Genomic DNA, 20,934 nt, shown 5'->3' with positions numbered 1-20,934 from the left:
AAATATATATATGGCAAATTTTCTTAAATTTTCATGTAAATGATCTTGGAAAATGAAGATTCAAAGTCTACTTGGCTTAATATGATACTGTATCATAATAGACCTAGGAATGGCTCCAAAAATTGAATTCAGTTATCAAAATACAAGTTGACCAACAAGCTAATAAAACTTAACCTTGTCAAAGCAATTTCTCTAAGTATAAATTAAATATCTACTGACTCACTACTTTAATCACTTATCAAAGACTACATTTTAGAGAAAACATTCATAGAACTATAAATTAATAACATTTCCTGTGTCAGTATAGCATAGCTTGTGTTAGTCTTACAGTAGCCATACTACATTTCAAAAAAAAGAAACATTGCTGTCTAGAAAGTATACCTTTTCATATGTGTTAGTATTTGATATTCTGCAAAGCATTATTTACTCTCTACTATATTTTTCATGTTGGAAAGGGTGCAAAATGTAGTTTTATTTCACCATCTATCCATTTTTGAAGAGAATAAATTTTTTGTGTGTGTGGTAAGTTTAGTATTTATTTGCAGGATTGGCTAAGTATCTAAAATGGAAAATATTGGTATGATGAGTGTTTTCTCTTTCTAAGATATGGATGATTTTGAGGCACAAAAGTAGCAGTAACGAGTACTTATATGACTGTAGAAACAGAATCAAGCTGTTGTCCTAAGAAAATGAAATGGAGTGTAATAGCGTTAATTTGTTACGGTCCAGCACATACTTACTCATGTTTAAACTAGGTGTTGTGAACCCACTTTACCTGCATTAGGCACATGGGGGACATGGCAATTAACAAGAGAACCCCTACCCTCGTGAAGTCTGTAGCTTATCAGGGAAGGTGAATAATGAACAAGTATTAACTGTTCACTTCGTACAGGTATATCTTCTAGAGCTGGTATTAAAGTTTCCAAACAATTCAGATTCTGCAGAATCACTTAATAAATCAGCATTTATTGGGCTAAGCTACGATGAGTTAACAATAACAGGAACAACAAATGTTCCTCAGTGACTTGAAACAGCAAATTTGTATTTCTCACCAAAGCTAGATACCCACGGTTGGTTGACAAAAGGCATCAGTTCGTTTTAGTTTGATGGAGGCAAAACCATCTTATAATGCTGCTATTTCAACTGGGGTTATTTAGGGTGCAATTTAGTAGAGGGAGAGAGAGGTAGAAATTTCTTGCTCTGTCATTTAAATGCTTCTGCCCCAAAGGGACATATTTTCACTCACATTTCACATAGCCACACAATTTCATGGGATGGACTGCATTCAGTGGACCCTTAACAAGTGAGATAATCTCAAATTCTCAATCAATCAAGGCATTAAGATCAAAGTTCAGGATCTCTGAATGATACAAAGTATTCTTCCTGTCAAAGGATAATGTGTAGTGGTTGTCAGATTCAGCTGTGGTTACTATTGATTCTAATAATTCTGAAATTAAAACACAAGTTACCTTCCCTGGCCTCATGCCACATACTCAATATATAATGGTGGAATGAAAAAAGGATAACAGTAATAAACAACCAATTTGTGATGAGAAAAAATGAAAGACACACAGTAGTGTTTCTTCGTAACTATTCTGAAATCTTCCCTGGTGGCTCAGAGGTTAAAGCATCTGCCTCCAGTGAGGGAGACCCGGATTCGATCCCTGGGTAGGGAAGATCCCCTGGAAAAGGAAATGGCAACCCACTCCAGTATTCTTGCCTGGAGAATCCCGTGGATGGAGGAGCCTGGTAGGCTACAGTCCACAGGGTCAAAAAGAGTCGGACACGACTGAGTGACTTCACTTTCACTTTCTAAAATCCACTGGCATAAATGGTCAGGGCCATATACTCTAGGAGTGAGGACTGCTGATTAACAAGGCCCTGAAAATGCTCTTAGGAAGAGATCCCTTGCTCATTGTTGTCAATGACCCTTCACTCTGTCCTAAAAGTGACATTTTCTTGATCATCTTTATAGGTTACTGTTTGGATTGGGAACTTACAGTTCATGAATTAGGTTTTCTGAGGTGAAATTAAAATAATGTTTAATGAGACCAAATTTATTTGGCTGGGAATTGGCAGGACTTGAATCACTAGCTGGTTTACTCAGTTAATTTGAAGTTGTCCTTCCAACCAAACGTGGATATTAACACTGGTATCATTCACTTATTCAACAAACATTTACTGAGGGCTTGCATTGTATTGGTTGCATTCTAAGATATACTAGTGATCAAAATAGGCAAAGATTCCTATCCTTGTACAACCTGTATCCTATGTACAAGGGAAGTGTTAGTCGCTCGATCTAAAGGTAATATTTCCTCTCTTATCAGTTCAGTTCAGTTCAGTTGCTCAGTCGTGTCCGACTCCTTGCAACCCTATTGAATGCAGCACATCAGGCTTCCCTGTCCATCACCAATTCCTGGAGGTTGCTCAAACTCATGTCCATCGAATCAGTGATGCCATCCAACCATCTCATCCTCTGTCGTCATCTTCTTCTCCTGCCTTCAAACTTTCCCAGCATCAGGGTCTTTTCAAATGAGTCAGTTCTTTGCATCAGGTGGCCAAAGTATTGTAGTTTCAGCTTTAGCATCAGTCCTTCCAGTGAATATTCAGGACTGATTTCCTTTAGGATAGACTGGTTTGATCTCCTTGAAGTCCAAGTGTCTCTTGTTGGTGGGAAAGCAAACTAGTACAGCCACTATGGAGAAGAGTGTGTAGATTCCTTAAAAAACTGGAAATAGAACTGCCATATGACCCAGCAATCGCATTCCTGGGCATACACACTGAGGGAACCAGAATTGAAAGAGACACATGTACTCCAATGTTCATCGCAGCACTGTTTATAATAGCTGGGACATGGAAGCAACCTAGATGTCCATCTGCAGACGAATGGATAAGAAAGCTTTGGTACATATACACAACGGAGTATTACTCAGCCATTAAAAAGAATGCATTTGAATCAGTTCTAATGAGGTGGATGAAACTGGAGCCTATTATACAGAGTGAAGTAAGCCAGAAAGAAAAACACCAATACAGCATACTAACGCATATATATGGAATTTAGAAAGATGGAAATGATAACCCTGTATATGAGACAGCAAAAGAGACACAGATGTATAGAACAGTCTTGGGGAAGAGGGCGAGGGAGGGATGATTTGGGAGAATGGCATTGAAACATGTATATTATCATATGTGAAACGAATCACCAGTCCAGGTTCGACGCATGATACAGGATGCTCAGGGCTGGTGAATGGGGATGACCCAGAGGGAGGATAAGGGGAGGAGGGAGGTGGGGGGGGGGGGTTCAGGAAGGGGAACTCATGTACACCCAGGGTGGATTCATGTCAATGTATGGCAAAACCAACCAATATAATATTGTAAAATAATTAGCCTCCAATAAAAAAAAAAAAGAGTCTTCTCCAACACCACAGTTCTAAAGCATCAATATTTGGTGCTCAGCTTTCTTTATAGTCCAACTCTCACATCCATACATGACTACTGGAAAAACCATAGCTTTAACTAGACAGACCTTTGTTGGCAAAGTAATATCTCTGCTTTTTAATATGCTGTCTCGGTTGGTCATAACTTTCCTTCCAAGGAGCAAGCATCTTTTAATTTTACGGCTGCAGTCACCATCTGCAGCGATTTTGGAGTCCCAAAAAATAGTCTCTCACTGTTTCCGTTATTTCCTCATCTATTTGCCATGAAGTGATGGGACCGGATGCCATGATCTGAGTTTTCTGAATGCTGAGTTTTAAGCCAACTTTTTCACTCTCCTCTTTCACTTTCATCAAGAGGCTGTTTAGTTCCTCTTCACTTTCTGCCATAAGAGTGGTGTCATCTGCATATCTGAGGTTATTGATATTTCTCCCGGAAATCTTGAATCCAGCTTGTGCTTCATCCAGCCCTGCATTTTGCATGATGTATTCTGCATATAAGTTAAATAAGCAGGGTGACAATATATAGCCTTAATGTACTCCTTTCCTGATTTGGAACCATTCTGTTGTTCCATGTCCAGTTCTAACTGCTGCTTCTTGACCTGCATATAGATTTCTCAGAAATCAGGTAAGGTGGCCTGGTATTCCCATCTCTTGGAGAATCTTCCACAGTTTGTTGTGATCCATGCAGTCGAAGACTTTTCCATAGTCAATAAAGCAGAATTAGATGTTTTTCAGGAACTCTCTTGCTTTCTCCATTATCCAGTAGATGTTGGCAATTTGAAATTTGGTTCCTCTGCCTTTTGTAAATCCAGCTTGAACATCTGGAAGTTCATGGTTCACGTACTGTTGAAGCCTGGCTTGGAGAATTTTGAGCATTACTTTGCTATCATATGAGATGAGTGCAATTGTGCGGTAGTTTGAACATTCTTTGACATTGCCTTTCTTTGAGATTGGAATGAAAACTGACCTTTTCCAATCTTGTGGCCACTGCTGAGTTTTCCAAATTTGCTGGCATATTGAGTGTAGCACTTTCACAGCATCATCTTTTAGGATTTAAATAGCTCAACTGGAATTCCATCACCTCCACTATCTTTGTTTGTAATGATGCTTCCTAAGGCCCACTTGACTTCACATTCCAGGATGTCTGGCTCTAGGTGAGTGAGCACACCATCGTGATTATCTTGGTCGTGAAGATCTTTTTTGTACAGTTCTCCTGTGTATTCTTGACACCTCTTCTTAATATCTTCTGCTTCTGTTAGGTCCATACAATTTCTGTCCTTTATTGTGCCCATTTTTTGCTTGAAATGTTTCCTTGGCTTCTCTAATTTTCTTGAAGAGATCTCTAGTCTTCCCCATTCTATCATTTTCCTCTATTTCTTTGCATTGATCCCTGAGGAAGGCTTTCTTATCTCTCCTTGCTATTCTTTGGAACTGTGCAATCAGATGCCTTTGTCTCCCTTTTCTCCTTTGCATTTAGCTTTTCTTCTTTTCTCAGACTACCATTTTGCCTTTTTGCATTTCTTTTTCTTAGGGAAGGTCTTGATCACTGCCTCCTGTATAATCTCCCGAACCTCCATCCATAGTTCTTCAGGCACTCTGTCTATCAGATCTAATCCCTTGAATCTATTTGTTGCTTCCACCGTTTAATTGTAAGGGATTTGGGTCATACCTGAATCGTCTAGTGGCTTTCCCTACTTTGTTCAATTTAAGTCTGAGTTTGGCAGTAAGGAGTACATGATCTGAGCAATAGTCAGCTCCTAGAAGGAAATGGCAACCCACTCCAGTGTTCTTGCCTAGAGAATCCCAGGGATGGGGGAGCCTGGTGGGCTTCCGTCTATGGGGTCACACAGAGTCGGACACGACTGAAGTGACTCAGCAGCAGCAGCAGCAGGCTTGTTTTTGCTGACTGTATACAGCTTCTCCATCTTTGGCTTCAAAGAATATAATCAGTCTGATTTCGGTATTGACCATCTGGTGATTTCCATGTGTAGAGTCATCTCTTGAGTTGATGGAAGAGGGTGTTTTCTATGACCAGTGCATTGTCTTGGCAAAACTCTGTTAGCCTTTGACCTGTTTCATTTTGTACTCCAAGGCCAAAATTGCCTGTTACCCCAGGTATCTCTTGACTTCCTACTTTTGCTTTCCAGTCCCTTATGATGAATAGTACATCTTTTTGGGGTATTAGTTCTAGAAGGTCTTGTTGGTCTCCATAGAACCATTCAATTTCAGCTTCTTCAGCATTACTGGTCGGGGCATAGATTTGGATTACCGTGATATTGAATGGTTTGGCTTGGAAATAAACAGAGATCATTCTGTCATTTTTGAGATATTGCCCAAGTACTGCATTTCAGACTCTTCTGTTGACTATGATGGCTACTCCATTTCTTCTAGGGATTTTTGCCCACTGTAGTAGATATAATGGTCATCTCAGTTAAATTCACCCATTCCAGTCCATTTTAGTTCCCTGATTCCTCTCATAATTTTCCCTTTTTCTTCTTTCTGGCTATCCCAAGATTCCTGAATAAGCCAGCTGATCAAGAGGGTAATATTAATACTTTGTTTGGCTAGTTGACCCATGTTCAAACATTGTGGCTAAATATGAATGACAACTTTTTTATAACTTAAAAACATTTAGTGCTTTTTAGATATTCAATACATATTAATGAGTGCATGCTAAGTCACTTTAGTCATGTCTGACTCTTTGTGAGCTCGTGAACTGTAGCCCACTAGGTTCATGAAATTTTTCAAGCAAAAATATTGGAGTCAGTTACCATTCACTTCTCTAGGAGATCTTCCTCATCCAGGGATTGAACCCAGGTCTCCTGCATTGCAGGCAAACTCTTAACCATCTGAGCCACCAGGGAAGCCATGTACAGAGAGGGCTCAGGGTAGGTGTGGATAATTCATGTAAAACAGTTTGCATAGGTTTTCCGGAAAGAAAATTTCCCACCTGATAGATAAAAATTTTTGATTAGTTCCCCTTGCCTTTCTGACAAACAGTATTTCCGTCCTGGTAATCACCCCTTTCCTCTGGGTGTCCTGTTCTCAGTTGATACCACGCATGTCAGATCTGTAAGTATACCGGAAACTATCTGGTCCACATGTCTTATTCTGCAGATGTGACAGTTGAGGGCTGGAAATTTAAAGAAGTTTGGCTTATGTTTTCAGAATGACTGACTGCCTTTGTCAGATATAAGATTAATTGTAACAGATTTCGCCTGAAAAGCAGATGAAAATAAAATCATTCCATGACTTCCCTTCCCCTTACCTCAGTGCATGATGTTCCAACACTTGAGTCTTTCAATTGATGTTTACTTGTGGTATATCTCTCCATGGAAGATGTAGCACTTACACCAGTCAGAAAGGGCTTTGTTGAAAGCAATAGTAAACACCAACACAGCAGTGACTTAAAACAGACACTGATTTCTCTCTCCTGTAAAAGACATGCAGAAAGAGGCTGCTCAGGGGTGGTGAGCCAGCAATCTGCATGTTTCAGGTCCTTCTTGCTCAGCTCTCCACCATCCCTGGCTTGTGGCTTGTCTGTCCATCATATTTGTATTCTAGATAGCAGGATTTGGGAAAGAGAAGACAGAGGTAAAATATAAATGTTACTGAGTCAATGTCAGTCAGGGCTGATCAGGAAAGCAGGACTAGTAAGAGTGAAGTGGAATAAGGGGTTTATTTGAGGGACTTGACCTTCCAAACTGTGTGTATGGGTTAAACTGTTTCTGTTACGCCGTGCTGGTTTTGTGGATGGGCGCTGAGCTGGAGGATGGCAGGGCAGGTCAGCTGAAAGATGGACATGTTCATGGTCAGTTTTATGTGTCACCTTGGTAAGGCTGCCACCCTCCGGCATTCAGCCAGGTGCTGTATAGGGATTTTGTATTTGTGACTGAAGTCTATAATCAGTTTAAGTAAGGAAGATTATCCTTGGTAATCTGGGTAGGGCTGATTCAATCCGTCGAGAGGCAGAACCAAGGCTGCCAAGAAGAAGAAATTCCACCTCTGGACTGCAGCTTCCCTTCATGTCTGCGAGGTCCAGCCTGCGCTTCCTGATGGCCTGCCTAACAGACTTGGGACTTAACCGAGCTGGCTTTCAGTGGAAGACAGTTCCTCGTAATGACTCTCTTAATATGTATCTCCTGCTGGTTTTGTGTCTCTGGCAGAACCCTGATGGCACAGACTTGGGGGGAGAGAAACAAGGATGCCCTGGAACCCACACGGAGGAAGTAGAAGCTGCTTTCATCTTTAACTGCCTCCAAGCCTCCAGCTGCAAGGAGGCTGGTGGAAAGCTGGCATCCTTTGTCATGCAGCTAACCCACCTTGTCCAGGAGCTAGAGAAGCAGCAGGACCCAGAGGGTGGGGACTGGGGCAGGCCCAGCTGCTCTGTCATGCTGACAGGATGAGCCAGCAGATCTATGACATGGTGTGCCAGCTGCAAGGGCCCCTGACTTTCCTGTGACCTTCCTAGTGTAGCCATGGCTGCCGCTGCACCTCTGCCTTCCTGACCTTGTGGGAATGTGTCCTGTGCCCATCCTAGTCCAGGACCAAACTAGAGGAGGGAGCCTGGGAAACACTGCTCCAGTGAGCTAGGCTGACACAGCACAAAACCACCACCACCAAGGTATCTCTGGGGAGGTTTCCCGGAAGCTCCCAGACGCCGATTTATTTTATAGCTCCTTGGCCGGATCTTGCAGAGCGTATTTGGCTGTATGTCTCAAAATGACAGGTTATCTTTTTTTGAAAGGGAGGATGAACTTGGGGTTGCTAACTAATCCTTTCAGTCAGAGGACTACTCTTTACAGGACACCATTCCTATCTTCTGAAGCCTGATTTTTAGGAGGGGAAATAATATATTGTACAAACCTGTGTGTTAAGCTTCATAAACAGAAATACTTTCCCTTCATCAGTTCAGTTCAGTTCAGTCACTCAGTCATGTCCGATTCTTTGTGACCCCACGGACTGTAGCATGCCAGGCTTCCCTGTCCATCACCAACTTCTGGAGATTGCTCACATGTCCATAGGGTTGGTGATGCCATCCAACTATCTCATCCTCGGTCATCCCCTTCTCCTGCCATTAGTCTTTGCTAGCATCAGAGTCTTTAACACTGAGTCAGTTCTTTGCATCAAGTGGCCAAAGTAGTGGAGCTTCAGCATCAGTCATTCCAATGGATATTCAGGACTTCCTCTTCATGGTCCCTTGGAAAACTTCATGGGGTGTTTTTATGTTTAAAAAAAAACAACCCATTCATATATAAAGTATGATTCCCAGGACAGCTGTCAAGCACTATAAGCGGTTGATGTTGACTCTTTACCCTAGGTGTCAGAGGGTATCCTCTACAGATTAGCAGCAGCACTTCTTAAAAGCCTTAAGGGGATGCTTTCTTTCTCAGGAAGAAGAAAATTCAGGGTCAGTGATCAGGGACTTCAGTAAATGGAATGCCTTTGGGGATCTGCTGTAGTACAATGCAAAGGAAATCATGGATTTACATAGACAAAATGCCTCTTTGTGTGTACGAATTCGACCCAATCAACTCCACTACATATATTATGTAATGACTATGGAGCTTTGCCACAGGCCAGGCACTGGTCTAAGTAGATTAGCACATGAGAACGCACTAGAACCTCATGGAGTATTTACTATCACTATTGTTCCTATTTTACAGATAAGGAAGTGCAGCTCACAAATTAAGTAAATTCAACAAGAGGTTGGACTCAAGACTGGTAGTCTGGAGGTGAACTCAAGACTGATATTCTGGAGCCCTTCCCTTACAATTCCTGGATTCACTCCTGGGTCCTGACTAATCCTAGAAATAAGACATCCAGTACCCTCTCTGTTCCAACTAAGGCAGGAAAGTGAATACAGGAAAAAGTGTTTCAACAAAAACAAACACTTAAAGCAAGAGTTTTCCCTCAGCCTACAGATAACTGCAAAATTAATTATATGCCCTATTTTAGGATTGTTCTGATTAAATACAGTGAAATAAATAGTAACCTCTTACTGTTTTGGGATCAGTTTTAAAGGGAAAACCCTGAAACTGAAAGGAAGAGGTGAGGATGGATGGGGTTAGCACCCCCAGTCAGACCTGGAGGTGTGCCCTGTGATGGGGTCCATGCTCACCCCACACCTAGTGGACAGAGCCCTCCTGGTTAAGGTCTGTGAGGGCAGATGTTTGATGCTTCTCTGAAGCACCCAGGAGTCCTTTGGGGAGTTGCACAGCCCCGGGGGCTCAAGAACTGTTTTGGGAGGGAGTACTTGAAAGAAGGGGCTTGGGAGGCAGGTATCAATTTAGGGCCCTCCAGACTGCTGCACCGTGCTCCATGCTATGCTAAAGGCAGGATTCAGAGCAGCGGATGTTGTCTTCACTGGGCCAGGAACCCATATATGACACGGTAACTGGCCTGTTTTTTTAATAGGGGGAGGGATGTCGTCATGGGATTTGACCCAGAAGCCAGCGAGAGGTGTGTATTATGCTGACAGCCAGCTCTGAGACCCCTGGTAAGCAGGCAATCAGATAGCAAAGGATATGATTCTTCATTGCCCTTGAAGTCGCTTCAAACCTGTGGTGACCATGTGACTGACAGATTAAAAACCCAGCCAGGCTGAGTGTTGCAGAAAATATGAAATGAGCCTGAAGCCTGTAAATCCATGGAGGAATTTATTTATTTTTTCTAGGCAGCTGATAACAAAAGGTCCCCAGCATGATAAACTGCCTGCCTGCAATTCACCTGTCTCAAAATCCTCTTGGCTCTCTTAAAAATAAATTAAAATTGGAAATGGAAATGTGTGAAGACGTACTGAACAGTAGCAATCAAGATCCCGAAGGCTAGAGACATTTATGCCATTCACAGAATTCAGGAAAACAGCCTGTCTGTAGAAGGCTCTCCCAGCTCGAAAGGCTGAGCGCGGGCTTGGTGAGTTCCCTGCGGCTGCTGGAAGCGAGCTATAAATAGAGCCGGGCTGGAAGCGCCCTGCGCAGGGGGCGGGCGGGAGATCCCCGGCTCTCCGCTCCCCACCCTCCGCCCGCGGCGCGCGCTCGGGGCCGGGGAAGCCTGCGCGGCTGGCCGGCCGCCTTAACCCTCGCCACTCCGGGTAGCTCCGGGAAGCAGCTACCCGCGTGGAGGGCGCGATGGCGAGCCAGCTGGGAAGGGAAACGGAGACACGCTTCTCACCTGGGCCTGGCAACCACCGGGGATCTCTCCACCCGCTTCTCTTTCCCTTCGAGCTTTGGTTACCCCTTGAAATCCGGCCTTGAAATACTCAAGAGGGGGTTTGTTCCCTGACTTGAAGTCGAGCGGCTGAAATCCAAATCTTTTAAAACCATCCCAAATTTGGATTGAGGAATCATGTTGGCTGTCCTATTTCAGCGCGGCTTTCCCGCCCCCGTGCTGCTCTGGACAGTTCCTTTCCTCGGGAGGGAACTGTCAAGCGAGGTGTGTGTGTGTGCGCGCGCGTGTGTTGTTTTCGGCGCGTGCACACCCCTCGGTAGCCTCAAGGTCGGCAGGACCCTGAGCATTCCCGGCCCCCCGCCGTCCGGGCTCGGCCCTGCCAGCCGGGGACGGACAGAGAGGGAGTCCCCCGTCCCGGCAGGGCGTTCTGCGAGCGCTCTCAGCGTCCAGCAAGGTCGGTGCCGAAGCAGGGCCGGGCGCGCGGAAGCTGGGCTCGGGAGGGTGGACCCCGAGCAGCCGCCGCTGGGCGGCAGGGCCCCGGCCCGGCCGCCGGCGCCCCAGGACTCCCCCGGGGGTGCCCGGAGACCCCGGAGAGGAGGAGAGGGGAGGGGCGCGGGGCTCTCCCAGGCGGCGCGCTGTCCCGGAATGTGAAGACCGGAGACGCAGCTGGTTCCTGGCCAGGACTCCTGATTTCTTCTCAGATGGAAACGGTTTCCCCAGGTGAACCTGCTGGAATTCTCAATGGAGTCTCACTCGGGTTTAGCTTCCTGGTACATTTAACCGAGGCCGCATTTATCCCCGTGAGAGGAGGAAGGTGCCAAATGGAGCGGGGCTCTCTGTTGCAGAACACGGTAAGCTGGAGACGAAGGTGACATTGCCAGGGGCCAGGGTGGGTGGGGTGGTGGGGCACAGATTTAATGGGACCCTCCTGTCCCAGCCAAGATGGTAAAAGGAAGTTTGCCTTGGTCTTTCCACTCCCGTTCACCCTCCCCAGGCCTTCTCTGCTTTATCTTTTCCCTGCCCCGACTCATACGTTAAAAAGAAACATGCCCCTGGGTGGGCGGGTGGTGGAGAGACTCCTTTATGTTCTTATTTTCGTCATGTTCAGGTTCTCTGCTAGTCGCCAATGCCACAGTGCGCCCTGGAATTTCCCGTCGCTCCTCCTTCTCTTCCACCTCTCCTGCATTCTCCCTTGGCTGAGTTCTCTGCTCCCCTCTCTCGTGATGCAGCCTACTTTTCTTTCTTCATCATCCTCCTTTCTAAGTTTCCTTTTCTCTCTTCAAAAATTTGAACCATAGGGCAGGGAGGGAGACAGGAATGTTGTGACTGTAATTTAGTGCTGGGGTGATAGGGTGATGGGTTGATGGTTTATGAAGCATTTATTCATCAAGCATTGTTGACCACTCACTCTGCGCACTTCTTCCTGTAGTCAATGACCAGACCATTTTCTCAAGAATAAACTGCCCCCCAACTTTTCCCTGAGCACCTCTCTGCTTTCCTCTAGGCTGCAGAAGTGGACATCTGCAGGACATGAGGAAGAGGGAGTGTCTTAGATCCAGGCTAGTTGGGCGCCTCTATGCCCTCACTCCTTGGAGTCCTGATGATTAATCACACATTAATCACGTTAACCGTTTATCAAGCACTCACTATGTTTGTGGTATTGTTCTAAGAACTTCACAGGTATTCGCTCATCTAAACCGCGTAACAACCCCCTGAAGTAATGACTACTATTATTTTTTACACGTGCGATAGGAACAGAAGATTTAAATTGTTCGTGATCACACAACTACTAAGTGGGGGAGCTGCGATTGGAACTCAGAACATCAGACTCTGGACCACAACTCTTAATCTGTTATATATCTGTGTCATTAGATATTTGTCCATCTGTCTGAGATGGATGAGTGAACAAGGCAACCAAAATCCTTGGATTTTAGTTAAGGGAAACAGACAATATATTCAGCAGATAGACTGGATAACTTCAGGCAGTGGTAGATGCCACAAAGGAAAGAGAACAGAGTTTGTACTAGGGGGTGGCAACCTTCACGTGGAGAGTGGCGGGGGGCATTCTCTTTGTGGTGGGAACTTTCAGGCTGAGACCTTAAAGCACAGAGGAAAGGAAGTACAAATAGCTAGTGAATTTGGCACTAGTTATTACCTTTTGTAATTACGGGAATGCAAATCAAAGTCACGTTGAGTATCCCTTTGCACCCATTTGGTTGGCCTTGAATTAAGAAGTTTGAAAGTATCAGGTGGTTTAAGAGGATGGAGGTCCACAGGACCTTCCAACATTGCTGACGGGAGTGTAAACTGGCACAATGACTGGGAAATGTTTGGCACTGTGCCCTAGTTTGACCACTTGTATACCTGTGATCCAATTGTTCAGCTCACTCCTAGGTTTATATCTATTAAAAACTCTTAGATTTGTTCAACAGGAGAAATGTATATGAACGTTCATAACAGTTTGGTTTTAATGAAAGTCTGGAGAGAAGTCCAATGCCCATCACCAAGGAGTAGATAAACAGTGTAATATTTTCACAGAGGAATATTATACAGCAGTCAAAATCAATTAACTGAGTGACACATAACAATATGATTACATACAAGCTATATAATATTAAGTGAAAATTGGCTGAAAGATTACATACAGCAAGACAATCTCATAATTTTGAAAATTAGTGAAAATCCCTACCACTTAGGAATATATGTAGATGCATATACATAAATAGGAAATTTATATAAATACGAAAGCAAGAGAATCAGACTCTGAGATTTGTTCTTGTGGTTACCTTAGACGGGGAGAAGCCAGGTGACCATATGGTTCCTTAAGGGTGAGTCAGTGGCAGAGTCTCACCTGAGTTTTGGCTGGTAGGGCCAGGTCTGCTTATTACATTGTTAAAAATAACTCATAAATAATGAAAGGTAACAGGCCATGCATGGAACTAATGAAAGTAAATGATGAATTAAACATTAAGACTAACCGTGTTCTGTGCTGGAAAGGTAGGGAAGAGCAGAAGTAGACAGCTCAGTCTGGCAAAGGGAGGCTGATGCTTCTCAGAATGAGGAGGGAAGCCAGAGTCAGGATTGGCCAGCAGACCAGAGAGGTGGTCTGGAACCAGATCTTGCAGAGCCTTGTAGGTCAAGCTAGAGACTGAAGGGTTTTAAGCAGAGAGGGAAGTAAAATTGGGTTTAAGGTTTTCAAAGGCTCCTCTGTGGCCGTGTGCAGAATAGACGATGGGAAGGGCACTTGAGAGGCCACTGTGGTGGGAAAGGAGCGGAGATGCTGGCGTGGCTGCAGCTGTGTTTCTGTGCTTTGCTTACTGCATCACGCACCAGCCTGGAGGTCACGTGGAGGTCAAAATCTAGTTCTTGCTCCCTTGTCAGGAAATGTCCTGTCACAGGGCTTTGAAGGGCCTGGAGGAAGGGCACTCTTAATGTTTTGAGATTTGCGCTCAGGGCTCTGTGGGTCAGCAGCAGCCAAGGGGGAGTCAGTGCCGTGAGCATGGACTTGAAGAGAAGTAGATGGATTCGGGACACATGTTGAAGGTAGAATGGACAGGGCCTATTGATGGATTAGAGATGGGTGTTAGACAATGAGAGGAGTCAAAAGTGACACCTGCATTTTTTTTTTTTTGACTGTGAGGATATTGATGCTGTTTATAGTGAAGGGAAGAAAATCACATTTTAAGTATTAATTTTGACATTCTGTTAGACAGTCTTGGAGCCACTGTTCCATGTGGTACCCAGAGCTATTCAGAGCAGCCCCAAATAGCACAGACTAGAGAGTGAAGGAAATGGGAGAGCCCTGAGGGTCAGGGAGGCCAATGTGGAAGCACGGAGCTGGCACCGGTACTCAGCCAGGAACGCAGCAGAGCTTGTTGGGGCAGGAACAGGTGAAATCAGCAAGAGGAGAGAGGACCCAGAGGCTGAACCAAAGGAAAGGCAAGGGAGTTGTTACCAATGGAGCCATAGATTTGATGACAAGTCCAGTGTATATTTGGAGAAGGAAATGGCAACCCACTCCAGTGTTCTTGCCTGGAGAATCCCAGGGACAGGGGAGCCTGGTGGGCTGCCATCTATGGGGTCGCACAGAGTTGGACACGACTGAAGCAACTTAGCAGCAGCAGCAGCAGCCAGTGTATATTATAGGCGTGTTGATAATCACCAGCTCCCTACCTTGGGGCTGGCCACAGTCTTCTCATATGCCCCAGGTCCACAAGACCTCAAGCTGTGCTGTCCTTTGAGGCCTGCCCATCTCAGATACCCCAGCCCATCGTCCTGTGGAGCCGCCTGAGCAGCACTGGCCCCCACAGTGCCTGACCACGTTTGTGCCTGGCAAGGCTCTCCCATGCCACCTTTCCATCACTCTGCTGCCATCTAGTTCCCAGCCACCACCCTTGCACATTGCAGTTCACATCTCTTTACTTATCTGTCCCCTTCCTTTGGGCGATGCCCTTGTGTCTATTCACTGGTGTGTCTCTGGCCCAAGCACAGAGACTGGCTTAAGGGACAGTGAACAGGGATTGTGAAAAGAAGGCGGGAGCAGGAAGAATTCCCCTCTATGTTTGGCTTTGAGATGATCAGGATGAGACCATTCCCTTCTCACTAAAGAGAAACACACTAAGTCCTCTCTTTCCTTGGACAGCTGGATACAGTATTGCTTAAGAATGTAAACTTTGGAATAAAAATCAACTGTAATTCATTTCAGGCTCTAACATAAATAGCTTGGGAGGTCAGTTCTCAAAGCCTCAGTTTTTTTCATCTGTCAAATGCAGAAAATAACAAAACCTCCCTTATATTGTCATTGTGAGTTTTAAAGAAGGTGATGATGTGAAGCTTCTAAGCACAGTACCTGGCATAAAATAGGGTCACTGTAAAGGTTAGGTATTGGGCTTCCCTGATAGCTCCATTGGTAAAGAATCTGCCTGCAATGCAAGAGACCCCAGTTCAGTTCCTGGGTTGGGAAGATCCACTGCAGAAAGGATAGGCTACCAACTCCAGTATTCTTGGGCTTTTCTGGTGGCTCAGCTGGTAAAGAGAATTCCATGGACTGTATAGTCCTTGGGGTCACAAAGAATTGGATACGACTGAGTGACTTTCACAGTTAGATATTCTTATTTTCTAAGATGTTTAATTGTCAATGCCTCCTCTATTGACCAACTTCAAGGAAATGCTTCTAATTCTGAGAATCTAGGCTCCTTATCCAGAGGCGCCTGTGCTCTGGCAGTGAGGTACTAGGCATTTTTGGCAAAGGGAACATTTCCTGGGCATGTGGGCATTTACTGTCTCATTCTTCACATTATGCCATGTGGTATTCCAATGTACATAACTCTTGGCCAGCCAGGAGTCTGAATAACAGTGAGGATTCAGAATGTATTCATTCAGCATTTCATAAACTGTGATTGAATGTCTTACTGTGTAAATGGAGATGCAGTGATGACTAAGGCACAGCCCCTGCTTTCAAGGAAATCACAGTCTGGTTAGGAAGGCAGACAAGTAAACCGACAATGACATTTCACACATTCATAGGGTTACTTCTGGTCCATCCCTCCACACCCCCACTTCTGCCCAGCCCTGGCAAGAATGGTGTGAGCATAGTAATGTTACCGATCTGGGTCCTTGGACTCTTTAGTCAATAGAAACTGAGAAGAGGCCAGATGAGAATTTCAAGCAAGGCTTTATTGGGGTTCATGCTGCAGCACAAGGGAATGAAAGCAAGTAACAGGTGCCCTTGCTTGCTCCCCAGGAGGATGGGCTGGTTCCTGAAGTGGGGTGAGGGCAGGGCAGGTCCATGGCTTTGGCTGGATGGGTGACTTAGGTGGCCTGCCCACACCCTTGGTGGTGCTTTGTGCAGGCATCATGCCCAATATGCTGTGTTTGTTCCTACCACCTCAGAAATGGCCGTTGGTTTGTGGCGTTTGTACCTTACTGTTTGTGATTTTCTCTGACTGCACAAGCCACAGTTATTTTTAGTCCCTTATAGTTCCTTTGTATTCTGCTGCCGGAGAAGCCCTTTGTCCAGGTGCAAGCAGGTAAAGTGTCCTAGGTTCCAGGTCCCAGGCTGTCTTAGTAATAGTGATGATATTTGCAGATATATTTACAATGTACAAATCAGGTCCGGGCTTCCCTGATAACTCAGTTGGTATAGATTCCATCTGCAATGCAGGAGACCCCAGTTCAATTCCTGGGTCAGGAAGATCAACTGGAGAAGGGATAGGCAACGACTCCAGTATTCTTGGGCTTCTCTGGTGGCTCAGCTGGTAAAGAATCTGCCTGCAATGAGGGAGACCTGGGTTTGATCCCTTGGTTGAGAAGATCCCCTGGAGAAGGGAAAGGCTACCCATTCCAGTATTCTGGCCTAGAGCATTCCATGGACTGAATAGTCTATGGGGTCGCAAAGAGTCAGACATGCCTGAGTGACTTTCACTTTCACGAATCAGGTTTACTTTGAATTCTTTCATTTGATTTTCGTAACAACTGAATAAGGTAGGCAGTGATTACTGCTCATTTTATGAATGCAACCTAAGACTCCATTGAACAGCTGTGTTTACGTAAGTCAGGCTGTCTTGGGCCACGATTTCTCCTTCCAGCCTCTCCTACTGTCCCTGTGCAGTGGTCTGTTGAGTTCACCACCCTTGTGGACTGGGGTTTAGTCATGATTCTTAGTTTTTCTCCTTGGGTTTGACGGGCAGGTTTAGCCTCCCTGTTGGGACCTGTGCTCTCTATAGACTTAGACTGATGACTGATCCCAGTCACCCTTGTGCCACCCTTGTGATCTCTAGGACTGCATCGTGGTACTGGCCACTGTCCAAGAGGCGAAACCCAGGGGAGGGTTGTAACAGCATTCCTGAGAAAGGGACAGGCACTGTGTTCATTAACTGTGCTTTTGCAGTGGGGAAGTGGAGGAAGTGACAGAAGAATCTTTTTGTTTCCCAGTTCCACAGTGCTGTGATTCAGTCAGCTGTATTCCTGGATGTTTCTCCTAAAAAGGGAAAGAATATAGGAGTCACTTGAACCTCTTGAAAGATGGAATGACTTATTTACACTTTTTCAGAGATGTTTTCACTGCAGTTAGTCATTTATGAAATTCGTAGGAGTCTTCTGATACAGGTTACATCATTGATTGAAATCTGCTTATGGTTATTTACACAAATAATTTTATGTGTTTAAATTTAGTTTGGGAAAGTGAAATCTTACAGACTGGTCCTGTGACTGTAACACGGAAGAGTGAATTTGTTGCTGAGAAAATGCGTTTTTCAAATCTATTGTGTTTTTCATCTTTGCGAAAGATGTTATTTGGTGTTTTTGCTGCCCACAGAATGTGTGGGTGGGGCATCTCAGACACCTCCTGCCAGGCCTGCAGTGCAGCAAGAGGATGGTTTTGCCTGTAGCAGTTCAGAAATAATGAAGGAGCAATCTCCTCCCCAGATCTCTAACCAGGATAACTTGGATTAGATTATTTTGTGTGTGGGGGGGATTGGTTAACTGGTCATTTTTTTAAAATTTAGATATGACGTTTGTAAAACACATGATAAATAAAAGCCATAATTTATCGAAGGTGAGTTTTCAAAGGGGATTTTAAAATTCCATTTGCTTCAGTGTATTGAGGATCAAGCTGTATGTTAATTGGTAAAGAAATACTACTAAAATTTTTGTTCTCAGGGAGACCGGTCTGAATTGGTAACAGGTCTGAACCACAGCATGAGTGCTCTATGAAATATCTTTGTTATACTTTCAGCTCATGCAGTAGTAGTACCGGCAGAGCATTTTGGATAAGAGTTTCCTCACGTGTAGGTAAAATTCATCCGGACTTGTTAAAATCAGTTGAATATAAACAGGTTAGTCCTTCAACAAATCTTTTGTTTCAAAGTGGTTAACATTTTAGGGTATTAATTTGCTCGGCAGAACTTGTCATTGTTCCTAAATAACTTCAGGTCAAGATAATTCAACAGAAACTACTTTCTAAATTACTGAAACCTAAATGATCTTTACTGTAAATTCAAATTGAAAACCAAGCATCCATTCCCAGATAAGGTTGGTTTTCTGCTTAACTTTAAGGGAAATATTTTTTTCCTTTCAGGTTGGAGAAAAAATTATCACCTGACTTGTAACTGACAGTTCTGATGTGTTCTAGAAGACAAGAGCCTTGCCAACTCCAGACAGCTGTGCTCAGCACACCCCTCATTCCAGACCCCAGCCTCTGTTGTTAATATAAACAATTTTTATACAGCCCCTCAGATAAATGGCTGGCAAAAACTATGCCCAAAATGTGATTATCATGTATATGTCTGAAGATACTGGCTGCCATTGGTCAAGGCATCTCTGGCAAATTAGCATTGAATCTTTCAGTTTATTTTTTATAATTTTACTGAAAAAATAGAAACTGATCTTGCCTCATGTGGAATGGTAGAGATAGATGGAGATGAAAGCATAACAGGCCAGACCAGTGCTTCTCAAATTCCTGTTTTTCAAAACATAGATTTCTAGGCCCTAAGCTGAAGCTGAAGCTCCAATACTTTGGCCACCTCATACGACGAGTTGACTCACTGGAAAAGAGTCTGATGCTAGGAGGGATTGGGGGTGGGAGGAGACGGGGACGACAGAGAATGAGATGGCTGGATGGCATCACCAACTCGATGGACATGAGTTTGAGTGAACTCCGGGAGTTGGTGATGGACAGGGAGGCCTGGCGTGCTGTGATTCATGGGGTCGCAAAGAGTAGGACACGACCGAGCAACTGAACTGAACTGAATCTCAGATTCTCAGACACTGTTAGAATTTTTCAAGATCCCATTTCTAACAAGGAGAAGGCAATGACACCCCACTCTAGTACTCTTGCCTGGAAAATCCCATGGACGGAGGAGTCTGGTGGGCTGCAGTCCATGGGGTCGCTACCAGTCGGACACGACTGAGCGACTTCACTTTCACTTTTCACTTTCACGCATTGGAGAAGGAAATGGCAACCCTCTCCAGTGTTCTTGCCTGGAGAATCCCAGGGACAGCAGAGCCTGGTGGGCTGTCGTCTATGGGGTCACATAGAGTGGGACATGACTGAAGTGACTTAGCAGCAGAAGCAGCAGCATTTCTGATGGGTGTTTGGCTTAAATTTTAAACCCAGGAAAAGCCAAAGCATACTATGAATCGACAAGTAATCACATGCAACTATGGATTGCCAGTCAGCATCTTCAGCTTTTCTAAATCTCTTACAAGTTGTAGAGGATTGGGTGTTTCTAAACTTGTGTGCACATTGGAATCACCTGGGGAACTTAAAAAAAAAAAAAAAGAACGGATACCCATGTTCTACCCTCTAGACCTGCATTGTGAATTAATTGGGTTAAGATGTGACTTGGGTGCCGCTAGGTTTGAAAGGTCCCCAGATGATCCCACTCCACAGGCCAGTGGGGGTGTCACTGTGGTAGAGTCTCTGAGACGGCCGCCAGCAACACACCTCCTTTCTGCTCTCTTCCTGGTTGTCAGGAGGTAGGTCTGTTTTCCTCTTTTGACTTGCTTTGAACAATGAAATTTAATGACAGTGAAATCTGGGGCTAGTAGCCTGGTAGCACTGGGTTCCTCTCTCTTGGAAGCCAGCCTCCTTGTGAGAGGTCTGACTGTACTGTGAGGAAGCCCCAGCTTACCTTGGGGAGAGCAAGCTGCTGCGTGAAGGAGCTGGGCACAGATATGTGAGAGGAGCTTTCTTGGACCTTCTAGTCTGGTCCAACTAATAGCTAAATTTGGCCGAGTGACCCCAGTTGGTGTCACCAGGATTTTGGAACCGTGTCGGCAAGCCCCCTCATCTTTGCTTTAAGTCATTTCATTTTGGGTGATTGGTTTTGGAATAATATATAGCTGAAACACGTGTATTTCTTGTACTTATTGGTAATAATAATGCAAAGGAGGCATTTTGGAAGGTTCTGTGTGAATGAGGAACAACTTTTCATCCCAATCAAAGTATGATGCAAACTGAAACCATGTTGCTGAATATTTGAAGGGGAAAAAAATTACTATGTTAATAAAATTATTAGTGATAGTGACAAAGATTTCACTGTTGTTATCAACTGCACCTTCTCTTAGGTTTTCTGAAAAGCAGAGCCCAAGGCAGTGCTTAGAGTGCTATCAGTTGCTCTGGGCTGTGCAACCCAGAGAATGAGGGTGACGAGAGGCACAAGAGTGCGTGATGAGATTCTGTGTAATGCTGTGTATCGCCACACCAGCTGCGGTCTAAAAACAGGGAGCTGTGCTGAGATACACTGTCACTCTGCGTGGTCTCAGTGTTTGGGCTCCCCTGGAAGCACTGCAGAAAGGAACAAGACCTTCGTGTAGTGCACGGAAG

At 44.6% G+C, this 20,934-nt stretch overlaps 1 protein-coding gene across 3 annotated transcripts in view; it reads left to right on the top strand.

The window, feature by feature from the left end:
• Nucleotides 1-10,742: 10,742 nt before the first annotated feature.
• Nucleotides 10,743-20,934, top strand: part of LOC148776998 (uncharacterized) — a 359,335-nt gene continuing 349,143 nt past the window's right edge. For 2 of the 3 annotated variants that reach the window (XR_016038339.1, XR_016038338.1), the window contains exon 1: nt 10,743-11,458. Coding sequence is in view for 1 of the 3 variants with exons in the window: in XM_088840138.1 (XP_088696264.1) it covers nt 10,785-11,061; nt 11,328-11,458 (408 nt within the window). In the remaining 2 variants the exon portion in view is untranslated. The remainder of the gene's footprint in view (nt 11,459-20,934) is intronic. The other variant, XM_088840138.1, reaches the window with a different exon arrangement.

This window comes from Moschus berezovskii, chromosome 9 (assembly GCF_049115385.1).
Source record: "Moschus berezovskii isolate FMDL1 chromosome 9, NW_MosBer_1.0, whole genome shotgun sequence".
Classification (NCBI taxonomy): Eukaryota; Metazoa; Chordata; class Mammalia; order Artiodactyla; family Moschidae; genus Moschus; species Moschus berezovskii.
This window is presented reverse-complemented; position numbering and strand designations above follow the sequence as displayed.